The sequence below is a fragment of the Vicia villosa genome, unplaced genomic scaffold (genome assembly GCF_029867415.1).
Source record: "Vicia villosa cultivar HV-30 ecotype Madison, WI unplaced genomic scaffold, Vvil1.0 ctg.001856F_1_1, whole genome shotgun sequence".
Lineage (NCBI taxonomy): Eukaryota > Viridiplantae > Streptophyta > Magnoliopsida > Fabales > Fabaceae > Vicia > Vicia villosa.
In genome coordinates this window covers 51,736-74,409 of record NW_026705752.1, presented here as the reverse complement: position 1 = coordinate 74,409, position 22,674 = coordinate 51,736, and the positions used below count along the sequence as shown (strand labels likewise).

Below are 22,674 nucleotides of genomic sequence, written 5' to 3'. Positions count from 1 at the left end.
ATAAAGGATGTAGCGGCGTCTTGATTGGGTGAAGATAGCTTATAGGCTAGCCCGTAGTTCGTGTCGAGTCATGCTCTGATTGTAACACTGGGGAACGATAGTTTAGAGACGAATTATTATGTCGGTCTTTGTTGTTTTATAATTGTATTAGAGAACTTGCATGAATGATGATGAATATGCAATGTTATGAATTATAATCCGCTGTGTTGAACATGAATTGTAATTATGTTAAGTGGTTCCTCGTGTAGCATGACAAATGACTATGGTATTTTATGTTAAAGAAGTTGTGACATCCTTGTATTTCATGTTTACTCTGAATATTATTCTATTTTCCGCGGGGGTTTAGAAGGGTGTTACAATAGTGGTATCAGAGCATAGTCGGTCCTTGTGACCAGAGTCTTGTTGTTAATTCCTGTCGGTATGCGACATGTGTGAGAAACACTGTCGGTACCCAGTGTGTTCTAACGGTTTGCTTGCAGAAGTGGGATTGAAACTAGTGGGGGAGAAGTCATGCTTCTCGGATATGTCTCAGATGCAAGATGTTAGAGAGATGCGTGGGGCAGTAGTACAAGAGTGTGGAGTTATTGTTTTCTGAAGCGAAGGTGACATGGACTGAAGACCGTGGTTGTTGTTCAGTCGGAGTGTCTCGGAGTAGATGATGGTTATTTCTGAGAAATGGAATTTGGAAGTTGTGATGCCTCAAGTGCTACTGACGTACTGCGATGTTGTTGTATGAGTAGCCCTATGTAAAAGGTTGTTGTTGAAGCAGTGATTAAAAGAAGTATTGTCGTAGACCTTGTCGTGGGATTACTAGTAAGTAATTGAGATGATGGGAGAGGTTATCGATGTTGTTGAGAAAGTTTCGAAGTGCGAGTAATGCAAAGAGACGAATATGATCTCAAGGATAAGAAGGTTGATGATGGCGTACATGAATTTGGTTTCAGGATGTTGCAGAAATCGAACTTCAGCGATGAAATGTGTTGTTTAAGTTATAAGAAGTTTGGAAGTGAAGAGATGTGATAAGATGATGTTAATAATGAGATTAATTTGAAGAGGATGAGTTTTGGAGCAGAATTTTCGTAAGCAAATCGCAGGAAGATTGCTGAATCGTTATGAAACTTCGAAAATTCATAACTGGAGTTCTGGACATCCGATTTGAGTTCCGTTTGAAGCGTCGGAAAGCTAACGAGATGAACCTTGTTATAAAAATGGTTGCAGCAGCTGTAACATATTTAATTGTGTTAGGATGATGTTAGAAAGAGGTGAAGTTACGGTTACACTTGTCCTTAGAACTAGATTGTTCGTTGGTGCGGCATGGGATGTCAGTGTCAGAGTTAAACAGAATAAAGGAATAATGAGGAGGCTTGTTGAGAAGCAATCTTAGAGATTAAATGTGCCAATTGAGAAGTTTTGGAGATGTCGTATAGAGTTTCGTTGCATGGTATCGGTATTGTATCTTGGGTAACGGTTAGAAACATTCATATCTTGAACTTTGAGTATCGGATTAGGGTGTCGTTTGAGACTACGAAGAGGTGAGATTATGTTATAACTTGTGGAAGAGTTATAAATACAGTAGAGTGGTCCTATGAGGAGATATTATGATGTTGTATAAAGAGGCCTAGACCAGTGTTGAAATAGGAATGCTTATTACCGCGATTGTTCGGAACGAAGTCGAGTAGAATATGTCCTTAATAAATAAGCGGATAAAGATGATTTAAATATTGATGGATTTGAGTGATGAAGGAATCAGTAGAAAAAGTGAAATAGACTTTGGAACCATTTGTGGTATATTGTGATGCGTCGTTGATGGGTTTGGATGGTGTATTGATGTAAAATCAGTAAGTAGTAACTTATGCGTCGGGACGATTGAAAGCGCAGAAAAGGAATTATCTGACTCATGATTTAGATTTGGCAGCCATGGTTTTGTTTTGATGTTGCAGTGACATTATTTGTATGGTTCAAGGTTGCCTCTAAAATTGTCGATACTGATGGTGAAAGAGTTGGATTGAATTGAACAATTCAGAGAATTAAGTTTGGTATGTGAAGGTGCTCCTACTAATGTGGATTGGGTATGCTGAGACTGACTAATGGTATTCTAGACAAGATTAGAGAAAGCCAGAAAGCTGATAAGTCGACCTTGAATTACAAAGGTAAAGACGGCGAATTCAGAATTAACGAGGATGGTGTAATGAGGTCTAGAAGTCGCGTTTGCGTTCAAGATGTTACCGGGTTGAGAATTCTAGAAGAAGGACACCGTAGAGAATTAGACAATGTTAATGAGTTGAGTATAAACTCAGGAAGGACACTATTATGTAGTAACAACGGTTTATGCTTAAACATGATTGTCGGCTATCTATTGACAAATTGAGGACTTGATCACCCTTAATCTCTTGTTGATAGTAGGCGGAGTCATATAGATAGTATGAGATTGCTTGTTACCTTAATGGTATAAGATGTGGTGAAGGTTGAGAGGTGAGAATAACCACTCACCATATTGTGGGAACTTATGAGGAAGTGAATATGAAGGGGTGCAAAGCATTGGACGGTGACTTAAGACGAGTAGTCGTAGTCGTACAGCGAAAGTATGATGTAAAGTGGTGTTATGAGTGCTACTCGTGAGTAGTGAGAATGAATATGTCGGAAATCCTACATGGAGAATATGTGTTTATCTATATGTTGGGTTTAGAATCTCGTGGACGTAAGGATGTCGTGCCAAAGGATTATGACCTTTTGAATAATTGCCGAGACGATGGATATGTTGTTATGGTTGTACGTAGCTAACGAGTATGTATTCGGAGGAGTTAAGAAGAATAATTGATATTACATGACGCTATAATAATTTCGTACTGTTGTAAGGTGTTATGTAAATTTATGAATATAATGTGGAATTATACTCTGCGAAGGACGAAGTTAATCTGATTCTTAGTGGAGAGTGGGACTCAATTGAGCTACCTTGTAAGCAATGGTATATTGAGGATAATGAGCTATGTAATTATAACTACTGATGTGTGCTTGTTCCGATAGTGGGAATGTTTTTAATAGATGAAGTAACTCGGGAATTTGCTTTGAGTAAGTGTAAGTATTACTTTATCGCTCAATTGCAAGAGTGTGCCTAAGGTTGGTACGTGAGTAAATGGAATCCATTACTACAGTGTTGATCAGTTGCGATCATACCATGGATTATGTAATTGTATTATTCAGTTGTTGAGTGTATTGTATGGATCGTACCTCGAAGTTTCATTGTCGTTAATCGTTGGAGTATAGCGAGTGGTATACCCTGGGATGGTCAGATGCGAAGTAAGGGCGGAGATTGAATGCATGAGATATGCTTATGTTGGTTATGTCAGATGAATTTTGAGACTCGACTAAGAAGGTGTTAACGGAGAATGGGAGAGTCAAATGAAGTACTCCTATCCCGAGACTTTTCGTCTAAGGTATGTTTTCGAGGACGAAAACTCTTTTAGTGGGGGAGAGTTGTAACACCCCATAATTTCAGTTTATTAATTTAATTTGGATTTAAATTAAATAATTGGAATTTTAGTATTTTTATTTGGAATTATTTGGAAAATGGTGAAATATTGACATTTGGGCCTAGAGTGGTGATTAGCAGAAGAGGGGGTGTTGACTAAGCAAGCCCATTATAATATTTATTTTATTTTTCATAAAATAAGGAATTTGGGGAAAAGAGGAAGGAGAAGCAGGAACTGAGTCTGAAGAAAGGAGAACACGTGAAAGTGAGAAGAGCCAAAGGGGAAGAGAACCTTCGAAGTTCGACTCTGAGGTAAGGGGGGATTCTTCGGGTTAGTATTCCTTATGTGATTGTAGGTAGTATGATTGATTAGGATTGTGGTCCAGTTCAATCGTACGTGTCGGGTTGGGAATTTGTTAGGTTTTGATAATCTTGTATGAATTGACATGATTTTGTTGATACTTGTGATATATGATGTTAATGCATGTCAATAACTTGTTTGAAATGTGTAATTGTGTGAAAATCAATGATAATTGTGTGTATGTTCGTATGTACCTGAAATTGGGGTTATGGGATAGGGTAAAAGCTGTCAAAATAGTGATTTTTGCTGTGCAGGTACGTAGGAACCGGTTCCCATGTGGGACGAACCGGTTCCCCCTTGTAAAAACAGAGAAATATGGGTTCTGGGTAGCTGGGAACCGGTTCCCATGTAGGGACAACCCGGTTCCCCATAGTAAAAACCAGAGACGAGACTTTGAAGCTGCCAGGAACCGGTTCCCACGTAGGGACAACCCCGTTCCTGCAGCACTTTTTCTAAAAATGTTTTATCTTTGAAAACTCATAACTTTTGATCCGAGTATCCGATTTATGTGCCGTTTTGGGCGTTGCGAAGCTAATGAGATGCTTTATCTGATGAATTGATAAAATGGGCAATAGCCAACTTTACTTTTTAAACTCGATTTAATTATTAATGAATTGAAAGATAGTATATGTATATGTGCTTATATATATGACTATTGATGCATGTTCTGTATTGGTGATGAGATTGTGATATTCATTGGGTGATGTTGGTTTATAACATGTCGTAAATGAATACATGTTTTGTGATTATGTTGTTGGGTTGTTTTGATAATTGGTTACATTGTGTGCAATGATGTTAGATGTAACGATGTATGAACGTGGTGATGATTGATGATTTATGAATGTTAATATACTGTTAATATTAACATGTGAACTGTGGTGAATGTATGTGTGATATGTTTGTATGAATGCTAAGAATATATATATGCTTATTGGTGATGATTTGGTGATGATAATGAGACGATGTGTTACATCGGATTGGTGATGTTGTAAGCATGTTATATGTTGCATTCATTGGCATACATTTTTGGTGATGGATCCCGGTGATGAAAGTGGATCAAAACGGTGGGCATGATTCCCAGTGTGGGGAATCGGTGCTGGATATTTTGGTGAGCATGATTCCCAGTGTGTGGAATCGGTGCTGGATATTTTGGTGAGCATGATTCCCAGTGTGTGGAATCGGTGCTGGATATTTTGGTGAGCATGATTCCCAGTGTGTGGAATCGGTGCTGGATATTTTGGTGAGCATGATTCCCAGTGTGTGGAATCGGTGCTGGATATTTTGGTGAGCATGATTCCCAGTGTGTGGAATCGGTGCTGGATATTTGGTGAGCATGATTCCCTGTGTGTGGAATCGGTGCTGGTTAAACTGTATCTCAGTGATGAGGATATCAGTTGGATGGGTATATCCCATGTATGGTACCACATGCATAGTGTCAGTTTAATCATATGCATTGGTTATAACATGATTGGATGGAATTCAGTGTTATGCCTTGGTGTGTTTATATGATTGATGTATTAAGAATATGTCGTTAATATAACTTGATCATTGGTATAATTGATGAGTTGTGGGCCGATGGCCAATATTGTTGGATTGATGTTTACTTGTTGTAATAATTCTGATTATATGTATGATTGAGTGGATGATAATTACTATGAGATTTTATTACTTATGATTGCATAATGCTTATTAATTCGAATGAAACTCACCCTTACTTTGATGATTTCAGATAAAGGATGTAGCGGCGTCTTGATTGGGTGAAGATAGCTTATAGGCTAGCCCGTAGTTCGTGTCGAGTCATGCTCTGATTGTAACACTGGGGAACGATAGTTTAGAGACGAATTATTATGTCGGTCTTTGTTGTTTTATAATTGTATTAGAGAACTTGCATGAATGATGATGAATATGCAATGTTATGAATTATAATCCGCTGTGTTGAACATGAATTGTAATTATGTTAAGTGGTTCCTCGTGTAGCATGACAAATGACTATGGTATTTTATGTTAAAGAAGTTGTGACATCCTTGTATTTCATGTTTACTCTGAATATTATTCTATTTTCCGCGGGGGTTTAGAAGGGTGTTACAGGCCGGGTCAGACCCTTTGGCCCACATTATTTTTTTTCTGCATTTTTGTTTGGCCGCTTAGCGGTGTGATGGCCGCTTAGCGGTATCAGTAAAATGCTGTTTTTCAGCAGAATTCTCAGCAGTCTCCCAAGCCCCGATTTTTCCCGACTTTCCTAACAGTCACAACACACACAAAACATAAAATACTTACAATGTTGGGGTGCCTCCCAACTAGCGCTTTGTTTAACGTCGGTTAGCTCGACGGTCCATGGCGGCTTTACGGATCAAAAATCGGAACGGATTCCGAACTTCGATCGACTTCACCACCAAGATACGGCTTGAGTCTTTGGCCATTCACAGTCCAACTTTCATTTGTTGTCGGATTTTCAAGCACAACCGCTCCATAGTCTTTTACTTCCTTGATTCGGAACGGACCCGACCATTTGGATTTCAATTTGCCCGGAAACAACTTCAATCTTGAATTGAATAATAGAACCATTTGGCCTTCCTTGAACTCCTTCTCCATAATCTTTTTATCATGATACCCCTTCACTTTCTCCTTGTAGATTTTGTTGGATTCATAGGCTTGTAATCGCAATTCTTCCATTTCAAGCAATTGCAATCTTCTCATTTCACCACTTGCCTTAGGATCAAAGTTAAGCAACTTCAAGGCCCAAAATGCCTTATGCTCCAATTCTACGGGTAAATGACAACTCTTCCCGTAAACCATTTGAAACGGAGTAAAACCAATCGGTGCCTTGTATGCCGTACGGTAAGCCCATAAAGCATCATCCAACTTTTGTGACCAATCCTTTCTTGATGAAGAAACAGTTTTTTCGAAGATTCTTTTAATTTCTCGGTTGGAAACTTCGGCTTGACCATTAGCTTGTGGATGATAAGTCGTGGTTACCTTATGCTTCACACCATATTGTTGTAAGACTTTTTCAAGTTGTGTGTTGCAAAAATGTGAGCCACCATCACTAATGAGAATCCTTGGTGTTCCAAACCTTGTGAAAATGTTTTTCTTTAAGAACTTGATTACGGTCTTTCCATCCGCCTTTGGACATGCTATTGCCTCCACCCATTTTGAAACATAATCAACCGCAACCAAAATATACTCACAACCAAAAGATGAAGGAAATGGTCCTACAAAGTCTATTCCCCAACAATCAAACACTTCCACTTCTAACATATTTGTCAATGGCATCTCATTCCTCTTACTCACTCCACCACTTCTTTGACAATTGTCACAACTTTTTGCATGCAAGTAGGCATCTTTGAATAACGTAGGCCAATAGAACCCGGATTGGAGAACTTTTGCCGCCGTCCTTTGTCCGCCATAGTGTCCACCATAAGGTGAGTTATGACAATGCCACAAAATTCTCTTTGCTTCTTCCTTTGTCACACATCTCCGCAACACACCATCCACACCAATTTTGAATAAGTAAGGATCATCCCATACAAAGAACTTGGCATCATGAAGGAACTTCTTTCTTGCACTTTTGCTTAACTCTTCCGGTATCCAACCCGATGCCTTATGATTAGCCATTTCCGCAAACCACGGTCTTTCTTGGTCTTGCACCATGAACAACTTTTCATCTGGGAATGATTCCAAAACCTCTTCTTCTTTGTTTGTCACCTCCTCATTCACCAACCTTGACAAATGATCCGCTACCAAGTTTTCCGCTCCTTTCTTGTCTCTAATCTCTAAGTGGAATTCTTGTAGCAACAATATCCACCTAATGAGCCTTTGCTTTGAATCCGGCTTGGTAAGCAAATACTTTATCGCTGCATGGTCAGTGTAAACAACAACTTTCGAACCAATTAAATAGGACCTAAATTTTTCTAATGCATATACAATAGCTAGTAGTTCTTTTTCAGTTGTTGCATAATTAATTTGTGCTTCATTAAGAACCTTACTAGCATAATGTATAGCATGAAAATTTTTTCCTTTTCTTTGACCCAACACCGCTCCTACCGCATAATCACTAGCGTCACACATTAGTTCAAAGTCAAGTTTCCAATCGGGCGCTATGATTATGGGTGCAGTGGTCAATCTTTGTTTCAATTCATTAAAAGCTAAAAGGCATGCATTATCAAAAACAAAAGACTTATCTTTGTTGAGCAAGTTGCTCAAAGGCTTTGCAATCTTTGAGAAGTCCTTGATAAATCTTCTATAGAATCCCGCATGGCCTAAGAAGCTTCGAATTCCTTTGACATTTGTTGGCGGTGGCAACTTCTCAATAACCTCCACTTTTGCTCGGTCTACTTCAATTCCTTTGGAAGAAACTTTGTGACCAAGAACTATGCCTTCGGTAACCATGAAATTGCATTTTTCCCAATTGAGGACCAAGTTGGTTTCAACACATCTTTTCAACACGGCATCCAAATTCTTCAAACAAAGATCAAATGAAGCTCCAAAAACGGAGAAGTCATCCATGAAAACTTCCATTGTCTTTTCTATGAAATCCGAAAAGATAGCTTGCATACATCTTTGGAAAGTGGCCGGTGCATTACACAATCCAAACGGCATTCGCCTATAAGCAAAAATTCCAAAGGGACAAGTGAATGCCGTTTTCTCTTGATCTTCCGGATTGACCGAAATTTGGTTGTATCCGGAGTAGCCATCCAAGAAACAATAGAACTCTTGACCCGATAACCTTTCCAACATTTGGTCCATAAAAGGCAAAGGGAAGTGATCTTTCCTAGTAGCTTGGTTAAGCTTTCGGTAATCAATACACATCCTCCACCCCGTCACGGTCCTTGTCGGAATCAACTCGTTCTTTTCATTTGTGATCACGGTCATTCCTCCTTTCTTTGGTACCACTTGGACTGGACTCACCCATGCACTATCGGAAATAGGATAAATCATTCCGGCTTCCAATAGTTTCACCACTTCCTTTCTTACAACTTCTTTCATTGTAGGATTCAACCGGCGTTGAGGTTGAGCTACCGGTTTAAAATCCTCCTCCATCATAATTTTATGCATACAATAGGCCGGACTAATTCCTTTTAGATCGGAAAGAACCCATCATATCGCCTCCTTGTTAGCTTTCAACACATGAATTAATTTCTCTTCCTCCTTTTTAGACAATGAACCACTAATTATCACCGGCTTCTTACCACCTTCTTCAAGAAAAACATATTTCAAATGGGGCGGTAACATCTTCAATTCTAATTTGGTTTCTTCCACCTTTGGCTCATCTTTCAACTCCTCCATCTTTGCTTCAAAAGGACTTATCTCTTCAAAACATCAAGATCTCGCAAACACTCTTCAATCTCTTTTTCTTCTTCTTCATTGAGAACATCAAGAGCTTTGGTTAATGTTTTCTCAAGAGGATTGAACACATGAGCTCTACTTTCAACTTGCATGATAACTTCCTCCATAGCATCAATTCTAAAACAATCACCATTATCACTTGGATGTTTCATTGCTTCAAAGAGATCAAAACACACTTCCTCATCTTGAAATCTCAATTTCATCAAACCATCATCAATGTCAATCATCATCCTTGCCGTCTTCATAAAAGGTCTTCCTAGTATCAATGGGGTATCAACATCTTCCTCCATGTCAATAACAACAAAATCAACCGGAAACAAGAACTTGTCAACTTTCACAAGTAAGTCCTCCGCTATTCCAAAAGGGCGAGCTGTAGACTTATCCGCTAATTGAAGTGTCATCCTTGTATCTTTCATATCAACAATACCTAACCTCTTGACCATAGATAAAGGAATCAAATTGATACTTGAACCCAAATCAATCAAACCTCTTCCGACATGAATATCACCAATAGTAACCGGCAAAGTGACTCTTCCCGGATCTCTTTCCTTCCTCGGTAAAGTACATTGGATGATCGCACTACACTTCGCATCAAGAACAACCGTTTCGGGCTCGGTGTAACTTCTTTTCTTTGTGAGGATGTCCTTCATAAATTTTGCATACTTTGGCATTTGCTCCAAAGCTTCCCCAAAAGGGATATTAATTTGCAATTGCCGAAATATGTCCAAAAAACGAGCATATTGCCTCTCATTATCTTTCTTTGTTGGAGCATGAGGGTAAGGTAAATTACGAACGGGAGGACTCATAACTTTCTTCTTTCCTTCTTTAATCTTTCTCTTTTTCTCTCTATTTTTTTCTTTTTCTTCCTCACTTTTTTCTTCACTCTCATTTTCAACTAAGACTCCCTCATTTTTCTTTAGTTCTACTTCACTTTCCACCTCTTTCTCCTTTTCCATCCTAACTTCCTCCTCCTCATCTTCCTTCTCCACTTCACTTTCAAGCACCCTCCCACTCCTAGTTACAACCGCTTTGCAATGCTCCTTAGGATTGGTTTGAGTGTTTGCCGTGAATGATGGTCCGGTTTGCTTCTCGGTGAGTTGTTTCGCAAGTTGGCCGACTTGAGTCTCTAAATTCTTTATAGCCGCTTCATTACTCTTTTGATTTGCCATTGATGCTTGCATGAATTGATTTAGAGTCTCCTCCAACTTTGAAGGCTTGTCTTGAGAAGGTGGTTGTTGTTGATAAGGACTTTGTCTTTGTTGATAATTATCTTGTCTCCACCCTTGGCTATATTGTGGTGCATTAGGCCTTTGTTGGTATCCACCTTGGTTTTGGTAAGGAGCTTGTCTTTGTTGATAGCCTCCTTGATTTTGATTCGCCATGTAATTCACTTCATTCACCGGTGGACAATATCCGGTAGGGTGGTCTCCACTACAAAGCTCACACGAAGCAACTTGTTTGTTCTTGTTAGGATCATGTAATTCCTTGAGTTATTGAGGTAACCTTGCCATTTGTTTTGTAAGCTCCTCCACTTGTTGAGAAAGAAGCTTGTTCTGAGCTAGAATAGCATCATTGGTTCCTAATTCGATAAGTCCCGGTTTCTTTTGAACAACTCCTCGATTATGTTGCACCTGATGATCATTCCTGGCCATTTTCTCAATTATCTCTATGGCCTCCTCTGCTGTCTTAGCCATCAAGGAACCTCCAGCAGTAGCATCTAAAAGAAGCTTCGGTTGTGGTTGTAAGCCATTACGAAAAATGTGAATCTGGGTGAGTTCATCAAAGCCATGACTCGGACATTTTCTCAACATTGACTTATACCTTTCCCATGCTTCATTAAGAGTTTCATTCACACCTTGAGAGAACACTGAAATTGCTGTTTTTGCTTCAAGTAACCGTGACTGAGGGAAGAACCTATCAAGAAACTTTTCTTCTAACTCATTCCAATTTGTCATGGTTTGAGTGGGTTGGTCTAGATACCAATCCTTTGCTTTGCCGATCAAGGAGTGAGGGAATAACCTCTTAAACACCTGCTCTTCCTCTCTTTCAGGGGCTCCGACTGCTCCAGCAATTTCATAAAACTTTGTCAAGTGTGTATATGGGTCCTCATGGTCAAGACCTGCAAAGGGACTAGCATAAAGTAGCTGAAGAATGCCAGTCTTCATTTCAGAATTTCTTGCATTGTTGTCATTTCGTGCAAACTGGGCTGCTCTTCTTGGACTATTAGCACATGGTGCTCTTGGCGGCGGTGGTGGTGGTGGCGGTGGGTCCTGTTCTCCATGCCCTGCCATCTCTTCTTCTATAACTTGTGGTGCTGATGAAGTAGTAGCTTCTTGGGCTAATCTTCGTTCTTTGGCTAGTTTCCTTCTTCTTCTGGTTTTACTGTTCAATCTCCTTGCGGTTCTTTCAATTTCTGGATCAAAAAGAAGCTGATCTGCTGGGACACTCCCACGCATAAACCAGAGCTGAAACACTAACCAAAAAGTGAGCAAAGACTAGGCAATAATACTAATATTTATACTCAAAACACACAAAAACTATTGCTATGCTTATAATATCTTAACGCCAATCCCCGGCAACGGCGCCATTTTGTTAAAAAATATAGGATAAGTATTCTTAGTATCGTCTCCTCAGGGATTGATGCGATATTATCGCCGTTCTACAGCTCAGTGTATTTTGAGTTAAGGTTTTGGATGCTTTTAATGTCATGAAAAATAAATAGCATGAAAAGAAATTAAAGACAATAACTTCGGGTTTAAAAACGGTTTGGTAAAACTGTGTCAAGATTAGTTTTCGTTAGCTTGCTTTTGTATATACTATGATGATCATGTATATGAACATATCAATGATTAATACAATCACGTATCCTCTCGATACTGTTTATCTCTAAAGCAGTGTCGTGATTGTTATTATATTAACCGTCAGATGATCTCTCATGCCGACAGTTGACATAATAACCTTTAAGTTTGATACAAGTGATTATCAACTCACAAATCTATCTCTAGAGTTTGATTGTTGATAGATGAATACCCTTTTGGTCAAGATTTGAAACATATCTATCAATAGTGTATCAAAACAACATATAAACATGAATACAAAGATATTCACCATATATTAATCACCAACAAGGTTCATATACAAAAGATCAAGCTAAATACATACTCTACAAGCTAACTACCTCTAATCTTGACACATGAGGAGTTTAGCTATCCATAGCTTCAACAACAAACATCAACACAAGACCTCCTAGCATAGAAATTCAAAGATGATGAAGAAAAATGCTTGAGAAATCTTGAAGATTTATGAGTTTTTCTCTCCTCTTCTCTTGCCCTAGAGCGTATGGTTGGTAACAATGAATAGAACAAGATAAGGATCCTCAAAAATATCTCTAAGTGCCTAAAAGTAGCCACTTGAAAAAGTACCGCCGCTTAGCGCCCAGACTGCCGCTAAGCGGAGCACCAAAAATATCTGCTTCCACGCTGGAGACCGCTAAGCGGGCTGAGGCCGCTAAGCGGGACTTGCTGAGCACAAATTTTCCTTTCGCCCCTGGAAAGCGCGCTTAGTGGCCGCTGAGCGGCCCTTGCTGAACCAAACTTCTTCATTAAGCCTCCAAACTTGCTCCAAATTGCATCCTTACCTCCTATTACTTGCCAAAATGCATAGAACCTACAAAAAACATAAGAAAAGCTTAAAAAATACTATACTTACTACTAAACTCGATTTTATTTATTTACACTATTACGAACCGAAATTAAATAGAAAAGTAATGAGAAAAGTTATCAAAATACCACAAAAGTTTATCGACAAATATCCACATTTTGGATTCTAACATGAGTGCAAACCGTAGATTTAGAAGTGTTATGCTGAGAAACTGAATTACCTTGTTGGGAGTTAAACTTCTTGTATCCAACTGCATTGATTAGAGCTTGAGATTCATCAACTGTAGCAAATTTGCCTTGCCTCTCATGTTGAAGCACCCTTGAAAAAATCTTGTTCATAGAGGGGAATGGATCCATAAGGAGTATTTGTGACTTAACTACAGATAAATGCTCATTCAGGCCTGTCAAGAACCTGATTGCATAAAAAGACTGTGATTCTTCCTAGCTTGCCGCATAGCTTCACATGAACATCGAACTCTGCATACACAGTTGGGAATTGGCATATAAATTTCCAATTCTTCCCAAAGAATCTTCAGGGTAGAATAGAATTCAGTGACAGATTTAGATTCTTGTTTGAGGACATCGATTTCTTGCTGCAATTCTGAAACGCGTATCATATCTCCTTGAGAAAATCGCTCCTTCAAATCATTCCAAACATCGAGCGCATTTTCCATAAACACAGCAATCGATTCAGAAACCAAATTGAGCAACCAAGAATGAACTAACATGTTACAACGATTCCACGCACGGAAAGATGGATCGAAATCATCATCTGGAACTGGTAGAGATCCATCCACAAACTCAAGCTTCATTTTACCACCTAAAGCACGACGCGTCGATCTAGCCCAAGAATGATAATTGAATCCTTCGAGAATCGGTGTAACCTTGACAGTGGAAGGGCCACCGCTAGGATGAACATAATAAGGACTAGTTGGATCTAATTATGGATCAACGGGAGCTAAACGAGGAGGCATGATCACAGGTAGAACGGACAGGCTCAAGATACCATGTTAGAATTCATAACAGCCATGAATGCATTGTGGCAGTCATGGATGAGCAAGAATGCAGAAGAAAAGTAGAGAAGAAGAAGTGAATGTGAGAGCTTGAAGCTTCAGAAAATGAATATTGAGCTTAATGGATGTTACATCGTAGTTATGTTTATATAGTTAATTGAGAATCAAAAGATGAAACTCTAACTAACTATAACAAACTAACAGAATATTCCAACTAACTTCCTAACTAACTATGCAACCTCTAATACTAAATTAGTAAAATCAGAAATTAGTAAAATCAGTTACAAAGGAAGGAAGAGCTTGATTCTACATCTCAATCAGGATTTCACAATGCCTGTGCTGCTCTTCCTAGCAGGTTAGTGTTTGCATTTATGTGTGTCAATTAAGGATGTTGCTGTTTCTTCGACATTTTGGCTGGAAAAATAGTTAGTTTACGGTAAATTATCCATGTAATTCTAAATTATATCTCAAGTGCAGTGTTTTTGAAGCTAAAAGACCAGGATGCAAATTCTCTGCGATGCACCGCGTTGCAACATACTTCTATAAGTATTTAACTTTAAGTGATAAAATAAGTATTTAACTTTGTGACGGGAATATAGGTCATACGAAAAATCCGACAATAATAGAATCAAACTTTGATTGCGTCTTGATAGAAAGTTTTCTTTTGCTTTAGTTCTTTGTGATGCCATCTTTGTCGGTCTTTTTTATGGACGTTCCTGTGAATACCTACTTACACCATATGTTCAGGGTGTGTTGAACGGATCTATTGGCTTTGGATGTGGTATTAGTTCTCATACTTGATCAATGCGAGACTAGTATTTATGTAAAACTTCCCTGGATTATTAGTATGACTTCTTTAAAAGAATATGTTTTTCCAATTGTAGATTGCGAACATAGAGATCTATATTGTTTGTCAGTCTGTGGCCATGCCTTTAAACGGATACAAGATTTTAGTTCATTAGACAAAAATTTCACCATAACTCCTGGAAACAATTATCCTTTGAATGAACTAACAGCTTGGCCCTGACATTCGATGTAGAGGTGGATACCCCGCTGCCATGCCGTACTTTCGGTAAAGATCTTTTCTAACCCCCTTTCGATAAATAGTCCGGTTTTCTTACCACTACTTTATTCACAAATCCTAAACACACCTGTTGCGGCATATTATCAAACTTCGTAGGTGAGAAGATTGCATCAAGCTACTCTTAAGCAAGGAATAAATTTGTCAACATTTATTCAGGTAATGTACAAGCTTGTAAATTAAAAAAGTTTGAAAGTACACCTTTTAAACAATTGTTGAATATAATTTGAGCTTTTTTGAATAGGTAATGAAAGGAAAGGACTCTATAATTGTTTCTGCTGTTTGAGTTATTTATGCTGGTGCTACTAATTGGACTTGGAAGATTCTGCTGTATATTCTGGGTAAAAAAGAAATTTCGAGATCAAGGCCTTGGAAGTTTCCTTGAGAAGCGAGTAAGTCGAGATCCTTATGTTTTTGTTCTCCTATTTCCTGTTAACCTTTCTCATTAATTACTATGTTGGTCTATCTAAATTATTTGTGAATTTTAAATAGTTTCATGAACTTCCTTTCTCCAAAACCAAAGGACACCCTCTTTAAACTTCCTTTCTTCTTATTTATTAGAGACAAAAATTTGCAATCATTAAAAGACACACAAATGAAGCGCAAATAATTGTCCGTACAAAAAATAAAACATGATTCTTCTGATACAACAACAACCACCATGATCTTACATAATTTCCCCTCTTTCACTTTGTTCAATAGAATTCTTATATCTGCACATCAATGATGGTCCAATATAATTTTTCAAACATCACTAATATATTAATTTTTATGCCCATTCTTAGGAAAAGGGTGCCTTTCTGGAAGTGGTTTTCCTTCCAAAAAAGTCTTCAGCATCAGAAGCGAATTCTTCGGTTGAGAAACTCCATCTGAATGTCCTTCTCCTAATATTGTAGCATATGTTAGGATGTCTTCAAAAACTTGGCTCCATCCAGCGACCTTACATTCAAATATCAAAATAAGTTAGTTTTATAGGCAATTAAGTGATAATTAAAAGGTAAAAAAGAAGATAAAAAATTATTATTCCTAAAACTTCACACACTTCATATTTCTTACACTTAAATAGGACAAATATTTTACCTGTCCATCTTGAAACCAGGCTTGATAATCCCTTGTAGTCCTGAACCCAAAATCCTCCGCCATTTCACGTATTAAGGACCGTGTCCCCATAAATGGAATGACGGAATCACTATCACCACTGCAGGGAAAAAAACAACTTTGCTTAGTCAAAAGAACTAAATATTAAATAGATTAATAGTAGAAGGAATGAAAATATATTGTTATAATATTACCTGAATACTAGTATCCTAACCCCTGATCTAACAAGTGTCCCTAGTAAATTGATGGTTGGGTTGAACTGCTCATAGGGATTATAGTAGAGAACCCTATTACAGATGAAAATGGAATCGGTATTAGTATTTAGATTTGGTAAATTGAAAAACTTACCCACTATAATTTACTCGAAGAAATCAATGCAATTAAGTAAAATCAAAGGAAAAGCAACCTAATTAATTTATATAAACAATTTAAAAATTAATAAATTATAACCATATAACTAAATATTGATGTCAATTAAAAAACTTACTTGCTGCAAATGGACCATTTTTGAATTCCTACCAGTGATGCATGCAAAGCTTTTAAAGTTTCTTGTTTATCCATGTATGCATTAGTTGCATCTCTAGTGCATACATAAGCTTTTTCTCCGGTTTGCTAAACAAAGAAAGAGAGTAGGAATAAGAATAACATTAAGAGCAAATTATAAAAGAATTTAAATTTAAAGAATTGGAGAAAATTTATATATACCTGGAGGTATTCTTCATTTTCTGGTGCGGCTGGACAAGTGTTAGCATACACATTGAATGAGTTGGTATAACCATTCACCTGTACATGAAATGTAAACTCAAGTTAAAAGTGTGAAATATTATTATAACAAGGAAAATACATAAAATATCCTTTTAAAAAAATATTCATATATTATTTACACACTTCTATGGACATCTTTGTATTAGTATCCTGGCAAGCTTTAGTAGATTTCTCAGTGATATACTCCTTTGTAATAGATGCATAACCACATTTATTCTTAAGCTTCCAATATGTTAAGTCCGATATTTGTGCATGGCTCCATAAAAAATCAGCCGTCGAGTTGTAGTCATTATCATAGTCCAAAAGAGGATTTCCTATCTGAAAAAATCAATAAATAAATAAATATGTTATTTATCATATATAGTATTAAAATCTATTTAATAAAATAAAGAATATGAAGACATTTTTATCCTAATAATTATTAAAATGAAGAAACTATTTTTACTCACAGCAATCCCCTTCAAATTTATTTCGGATTTAGTTTCGAGGATGAGTTGGGCAAGCTGAGGTGCAAAGTGACCTGAGGACAATCAAACAGAATCGTTAATAAACAAAATATAAAAAGAAAATAAAAAATCATTAAACATAAATATTACCAGCATAGCCCTGTCCTGCGATGAAGAATTCATTGGTCTTAAACTCTGGGAATTTGTTGAACCAATGCTGAAGGAAAACAAGGTGATCCCTCGCTGGAAACACCAAGAGTTAGTAATGACAAAATGTATAGCTTAGATAAAATAAATAAAGTTGCTAAAGTAAAAGTGTATTACCAGCCATTTCATCCGTAACAAGCAAATAGTCTGAAAGGTTGGTTGAGTAAGAAAAACCAACCCCAGCAGGAGAATCAAGATACAGCAGGTTTGCCGCTGTAATAATAATATTTTGCAATAACTTTATCAGAGATTTTCTTAATACTAATAAAATGAGATTGCATAAAGAATTTTATTAATAATAAAGTGTCGGATTTTGCATTTGTTGCATAAGAAATATTGTTGAATTTTGTTTAAAATATTAGAGAGAGCCATAATTATTAATTAAAATATTATAATTATAATTTTGTAAAAATAAATTAGCTCAACAATTTTTTTAAAAATTAATTAATCACTTCACTTGCTACTATACTGAACATGGTTTTAAATTGCGGTCCGCAACCGCAATTGCACCCGCAATATTGCGGATGCGGTTGTCTCCGCAACCGCATCTGACCGCAATTGCGGTGTGATTTTATAGTCTCGCTTCCGGATGTATTAGGAACCCCATCGGACAATTTTAATCATGTTTTTGTAAGTATTTTCATCAAAAATCAATATATTAGAAGTCTAAAATTCAATTTACTTCTTATATAATGAAAAAACATAACATTAAGTGTTTTTCAATATAATATTTCAAACACTTCCTTTTAAAAATTCACGCCGCAATGGCCGCAATACGCATCGCAACAAGCGCAATGACCGCAACTGCAACATCCGCAACCGCAACGGCATCCGCAGCCGCAACCGCAATTTAAAACCATGATACTGAAAGTTGCAGTAAATATAAAACTGTATTCCAGCTGAAAAATCAAGCTTTATAACAAGAAGAATCAAGCTTTACAACAAGAAGAAAAATCAAGTTGTTGAAGTAAAATTACCTTTATTCCAACTGTAGGGGTTTTTGACCAAACCCCTCATGGTGGGTCTAAACGGCCCATGCTGACCAAATGCTCCTTCTCCCACGGCAGAGTCCTGCAAAATTAATAACAATTTTATTTCTCTACAATACTCTCATCTATTTTCTATTTTTTGAAATTGTCAATCTTCGACTCCAACTTGTATTATATTAAATTACAGAGTAAATGGCTAAAATAGAATAAATAAATAGCTTACCGAGAAGCCAAATAACAACCGGCTTAGAGGCAGGTTCATTTTCCGCCTCAACGAAGTAGTAGAACAGGTTACGGTTGTTGTTTACATCAACCGTAATGTATCCCGCGTGCTGCTTATAATCAACTTTGGGCTGATTAGGTAATCGGATTACCTGATCAGTCTCCACAGTGGAGAAAGCGGGGAAGAAAAATGTAATGGAAATGGGGAAGAAAAATGTAACCGAAATGGAGACTAGTGTGATCATAACAGAAAGAAAAATAATAAGATTGCAAAGGGAAGTCATGTTGCTCTTTGGTAGTTATCTGGAAGCAGTTTCAGGTAGAAGATTATAAAATCCTTTTAAGACAAATTGAGTAAGATCCGCCTCTGATGGTGTGGGGAAGTGAAAAGTAGGGTGGTTTTGGGTTTTGATTTTGAGATATCAAGTAGGGTGGGTTTTGGTTTTGAGATATCAAATTGAATGATAATTGCGAATGGAATTTATGTACCCAACCCAAGCTATTTATAACATTTTTTGAACCCATGTGACGAACATTTTGTTTTGACACATTAAGCATTTATTCGTTGCTTTTCACACAGCAAGCATTTATTTTTTACTTCCACTTGACACTTGTTATGCTTATAAAAATATATGCTAAAATTATGTTTAAGCAAGAATAACATGTTAACAAAAATCTAAAATAGAAGTTTTATAATAATAAAATTGAATAGCATTTATTTATTGAACTAATGGTATTTATTATAATTATTATTATAATGTTTAATAGTTATGTTACTTCCATTGAATATTTTCATATTGTATTAGTGTTCTTATATGTCAAAAATTAAAAAATTTAATCGTGTGTAGTGCATTTTATAGTCAAATAAGTTAAAAATAAATAAATATTACTTCAATAAATCAGCAATTTATTTATTTGAAGAGCAATGATAAGTGTTTGGAAATCCCTGATTGTTTATTTGTTATATTTTATTCAATATATATTCATGAAAAAAATATAATACTCAATATTACTTCAAAATAGTGAAATATATATCATAGAATATTTTAAACAATACATATGATTAAATATTTAAATATAATAGTATAACTGAAGTGACTATTAATTATCTCATTTGATAGCTAAAATTTATAATTGAAAACACAATTTTACCTCTATAATTTTCTATAATTTAAATTCAAAAGTGTAAGACAAAGTGGCTGAGATCCATTTCTGTCTGTTTTATCAGCTAGATGGAGTGCATCTGCCATTTGATTAGTTGAAAAGTCCTTGGACATTCTAATTATTATTATTATTAAGTGAACTTCAGAAATACCATCGGATACGTTGGCTTTTAAGATGGATTCAATGAATAGAAATGACTTAAAGAATCTTTGTAATCAATTCGGGTCCAACAAAAAAGTGCAATTGAATTATATTCTCAGTCTCAGTCTCACACAGCCAAGTTCCTACTAATATTAAACATGTTGAAGTTGGTGGCTATTTAGTTTTATTTTGTTTTTCTGTTCCTGCTAATAAATCCTATTAATTAGGAAGTATGGTTGTTGTGCTATCCTATCAATTAGGAATTGTTGATTTAGTCTATTTAGTTATTCCTTCTTTGTAGGTAAGTAGGGTTAGTGTTTCATACCACGTTTAAGTGTGGTAGTTGTTATGTAAGGCTATTTAAAAGGGCCATTTGTTTTCATTCAAGAATATCAGAGAATTTTCCTTTCCTATTACCTTGTTTTTCTCTGTGATATTTAACATTTGGTATCACAGCTCCGCAAGGGGCCTGACTACCTGAAGCAGCAGTCTTCTTCTGTGAACATTGACTATGGCAAGTGAAGGGAGCAGTAACGGTTTTGTGCAGCCAGCAATTCCAAAGCTTGATGGTCACTATGATCATTGGAGCATGTTGATGGAAAATTTTTTGAAATCGAAGGAATATTGGGGACTGATTGAGGAAGGAATTCCAGAAGTAAGGGATGAAACAGCCCTGACTGATGCACAATTAAAGGCGAGAAAAGAATTGAAGCTGAAGGATCTCAAGGCAAAGAATTACTTGTATCAAGCAATTGATCGGGTTGTTCTCGAGACTATTCTCAAGAAGGATACTGCAAAAGACATATGGGACTCCTTAAAGAAGAAGTATCAAGGCACTAGCAGAGTCAAGCGCGCTCAATTACAAGCTCTTCGTAAAGAGTTTGAAATTCTGAACATGAAGGCTGGAGAATCCGTTGATGATTATTTTGCAAGGACGTTGACAATCGCAAACAGGATGAGGATACATGGAGAGAAGATGGAAGACGTGACAATTATAGAAAAAATTCTACGCTCTATGACATCTAAGTTTGACTATGTGGTATGTTCAATAGAAGAATCAAATGACATTGATACTATGTCAATAGATGAGTTACAAAGTTCATTGTTAGTGCATGAACAACGCATGTCAAACCATATTGAGGAAGAACAAGCTCTCAAAGTGACTCATTCCGGGAATTTCTTTGGAAGAAGCAGAGGTCGAGGAAGCTTTAGAGGAAGAGGAAGGGGGCGTGGTCGTGGCACTAGAGAAGGAAGCTTTTACAGGCCATCCATTGAATGCTACAATTGTCACAAAATTGGTCATTTTCAATGGGAATGTCCTGGTAAAACGGAAGAAAAGGCAAACTTTGTTGAAACAGATGAGGAAGAAATATTATTGATGGCTTACACTGAGAAAGAGCAGGCTGAAAATGGGGAGATCTGGTACCTTGATTCTGGCTGCAGCAATCACATGACAGGTAACAAAAATCTTTTTTGTGATTTAAATGAAAATTTTCGACACAGTGTCAAGCTTGGCAATAACTCTAGCATGAGTGTTATGGGCAAAGGAACTGTTAAAGTACACATGAATAGGAACATGCAGAATATAGAAGGTGTGTATTATGTACCAGAGCTTAAAAGCAATCTAATCAGCCTGGGACAATTGCAAGAAACAGGTTGTGCAATTGTAATTCAGAAGGGTACCTGTCAAATTCATGATCCAGAAGAGGGACTAGTTGCTGCTATTAAGATGTCGGGGAATCGAATGTTTCAACTAAAATGTGAGACTTTTGAAGATCAAACTTGTTTCAAAGTATCTATTTCAGATTCTTCATGGTTATGGCATTACAGGTTTGGACATTTAAACTTTAACGGACTCAGAACCTTACAGCAAAAGGAAATGGTAACAGGGCTACCTCAAATCGAAACTCCATCTCATGTGTGTGAAGAATGTGTGATTGCAAAGCAGCATAGGAAATCATTTCCTCAAGAGTGTACTTGGAGAGCTAATCATGTCCTTCAACTAGTGCACTCGGACATATGCGGTCCGTTAAATCCAACTTCAAACAGCAATAAAAGGTACTTCATAACTTTTACCGATGACTTTAGTAGAAAAACATGGGTATATTTTATAAAGGAAAAATCTGAAGCCATTGATATGTTTAGGAGATTCAAAGCAAGAGTTGAGAAGGAGACAAAACAACATATTCAATGCCTTCGAACAAATCGTGGGGGAGAATATACATCAACAGAGTTTGTGGATTTGTGTGAAAAAAATGGAATCAAGAGACAATTGACTGCAGCATACACACCACATCAAAATGGTGTGTCGGAGAGGAGAAATAGAACTATCATGAATATGGTGAGAAGTTTGCTAGCAAATAAGAATGTGCCGAAGAACTTTTGGCCAGAGGCAGTTAATTGGAGTGTTCATATTCTCAATCGATGTCCAACATTTTCTGTGAAGAACATGACACCGGAAGAAGCTTGGTCTGGTCGCAAACCTGTTGTTGATCACTTCAGAGTTTTTGGCTGCATAGCTTATGTGCATGTTCCTGATCCAAAGAGAAAGAAACTTGATAACAAGGGAGAGAAATGTATACTACTTGGCGTAAGTGAAGAATCTAAGGCTTATCGTCTTTACAATCCTTTAACAAAGAAGGTTTGTATTTCTAAAGATGTTGTCTTCGATGAAAACATTAACTGGAACTGGGAAAGCCATATTAAAGGAAAA

The 22,674-nt window shown here is 37.0% G+C and overlaps 1 protein-coding gene across 1 annotated transcript; it reads right to left on the bottom strand.

Moving 5' to 3' along the window:
• Positions 1–15,499: 15,499 nt before the first annotated feature.
• Positions 15,500–19,142, bottom strand: LOC131636907 (serine carboxypeptidase-like 45). Its single transcript, XM_058907495.1, has 11 exons — positions 18,658–19,142; positions 18,423–18,516; positions 17,563–17,658; positions 17,389–17,481; positions 17,242–17,312; positions 16,916–17,110; positions 16,733–16,810; positions 16,515–16,639; positions 16,222–16,314; positions 16,010–16,127; positions 15,500–15,868 (listed from the first exon to the last, which is right to left on the bottom strand). Exons 1-11 carry the CDS (start codon positions 18,694–18,696, stop codon positions 15,692–15,694), a joined length of 1,179 nt encoding a protein of 392 aa, XP_058763478.1. The 5' UTR covers positions 18,697–19,142; the 3' UTR covers positions 15,500–15,691.
• Positions 19,143–22,674: the final 3,532 nt, after the last annotated feature.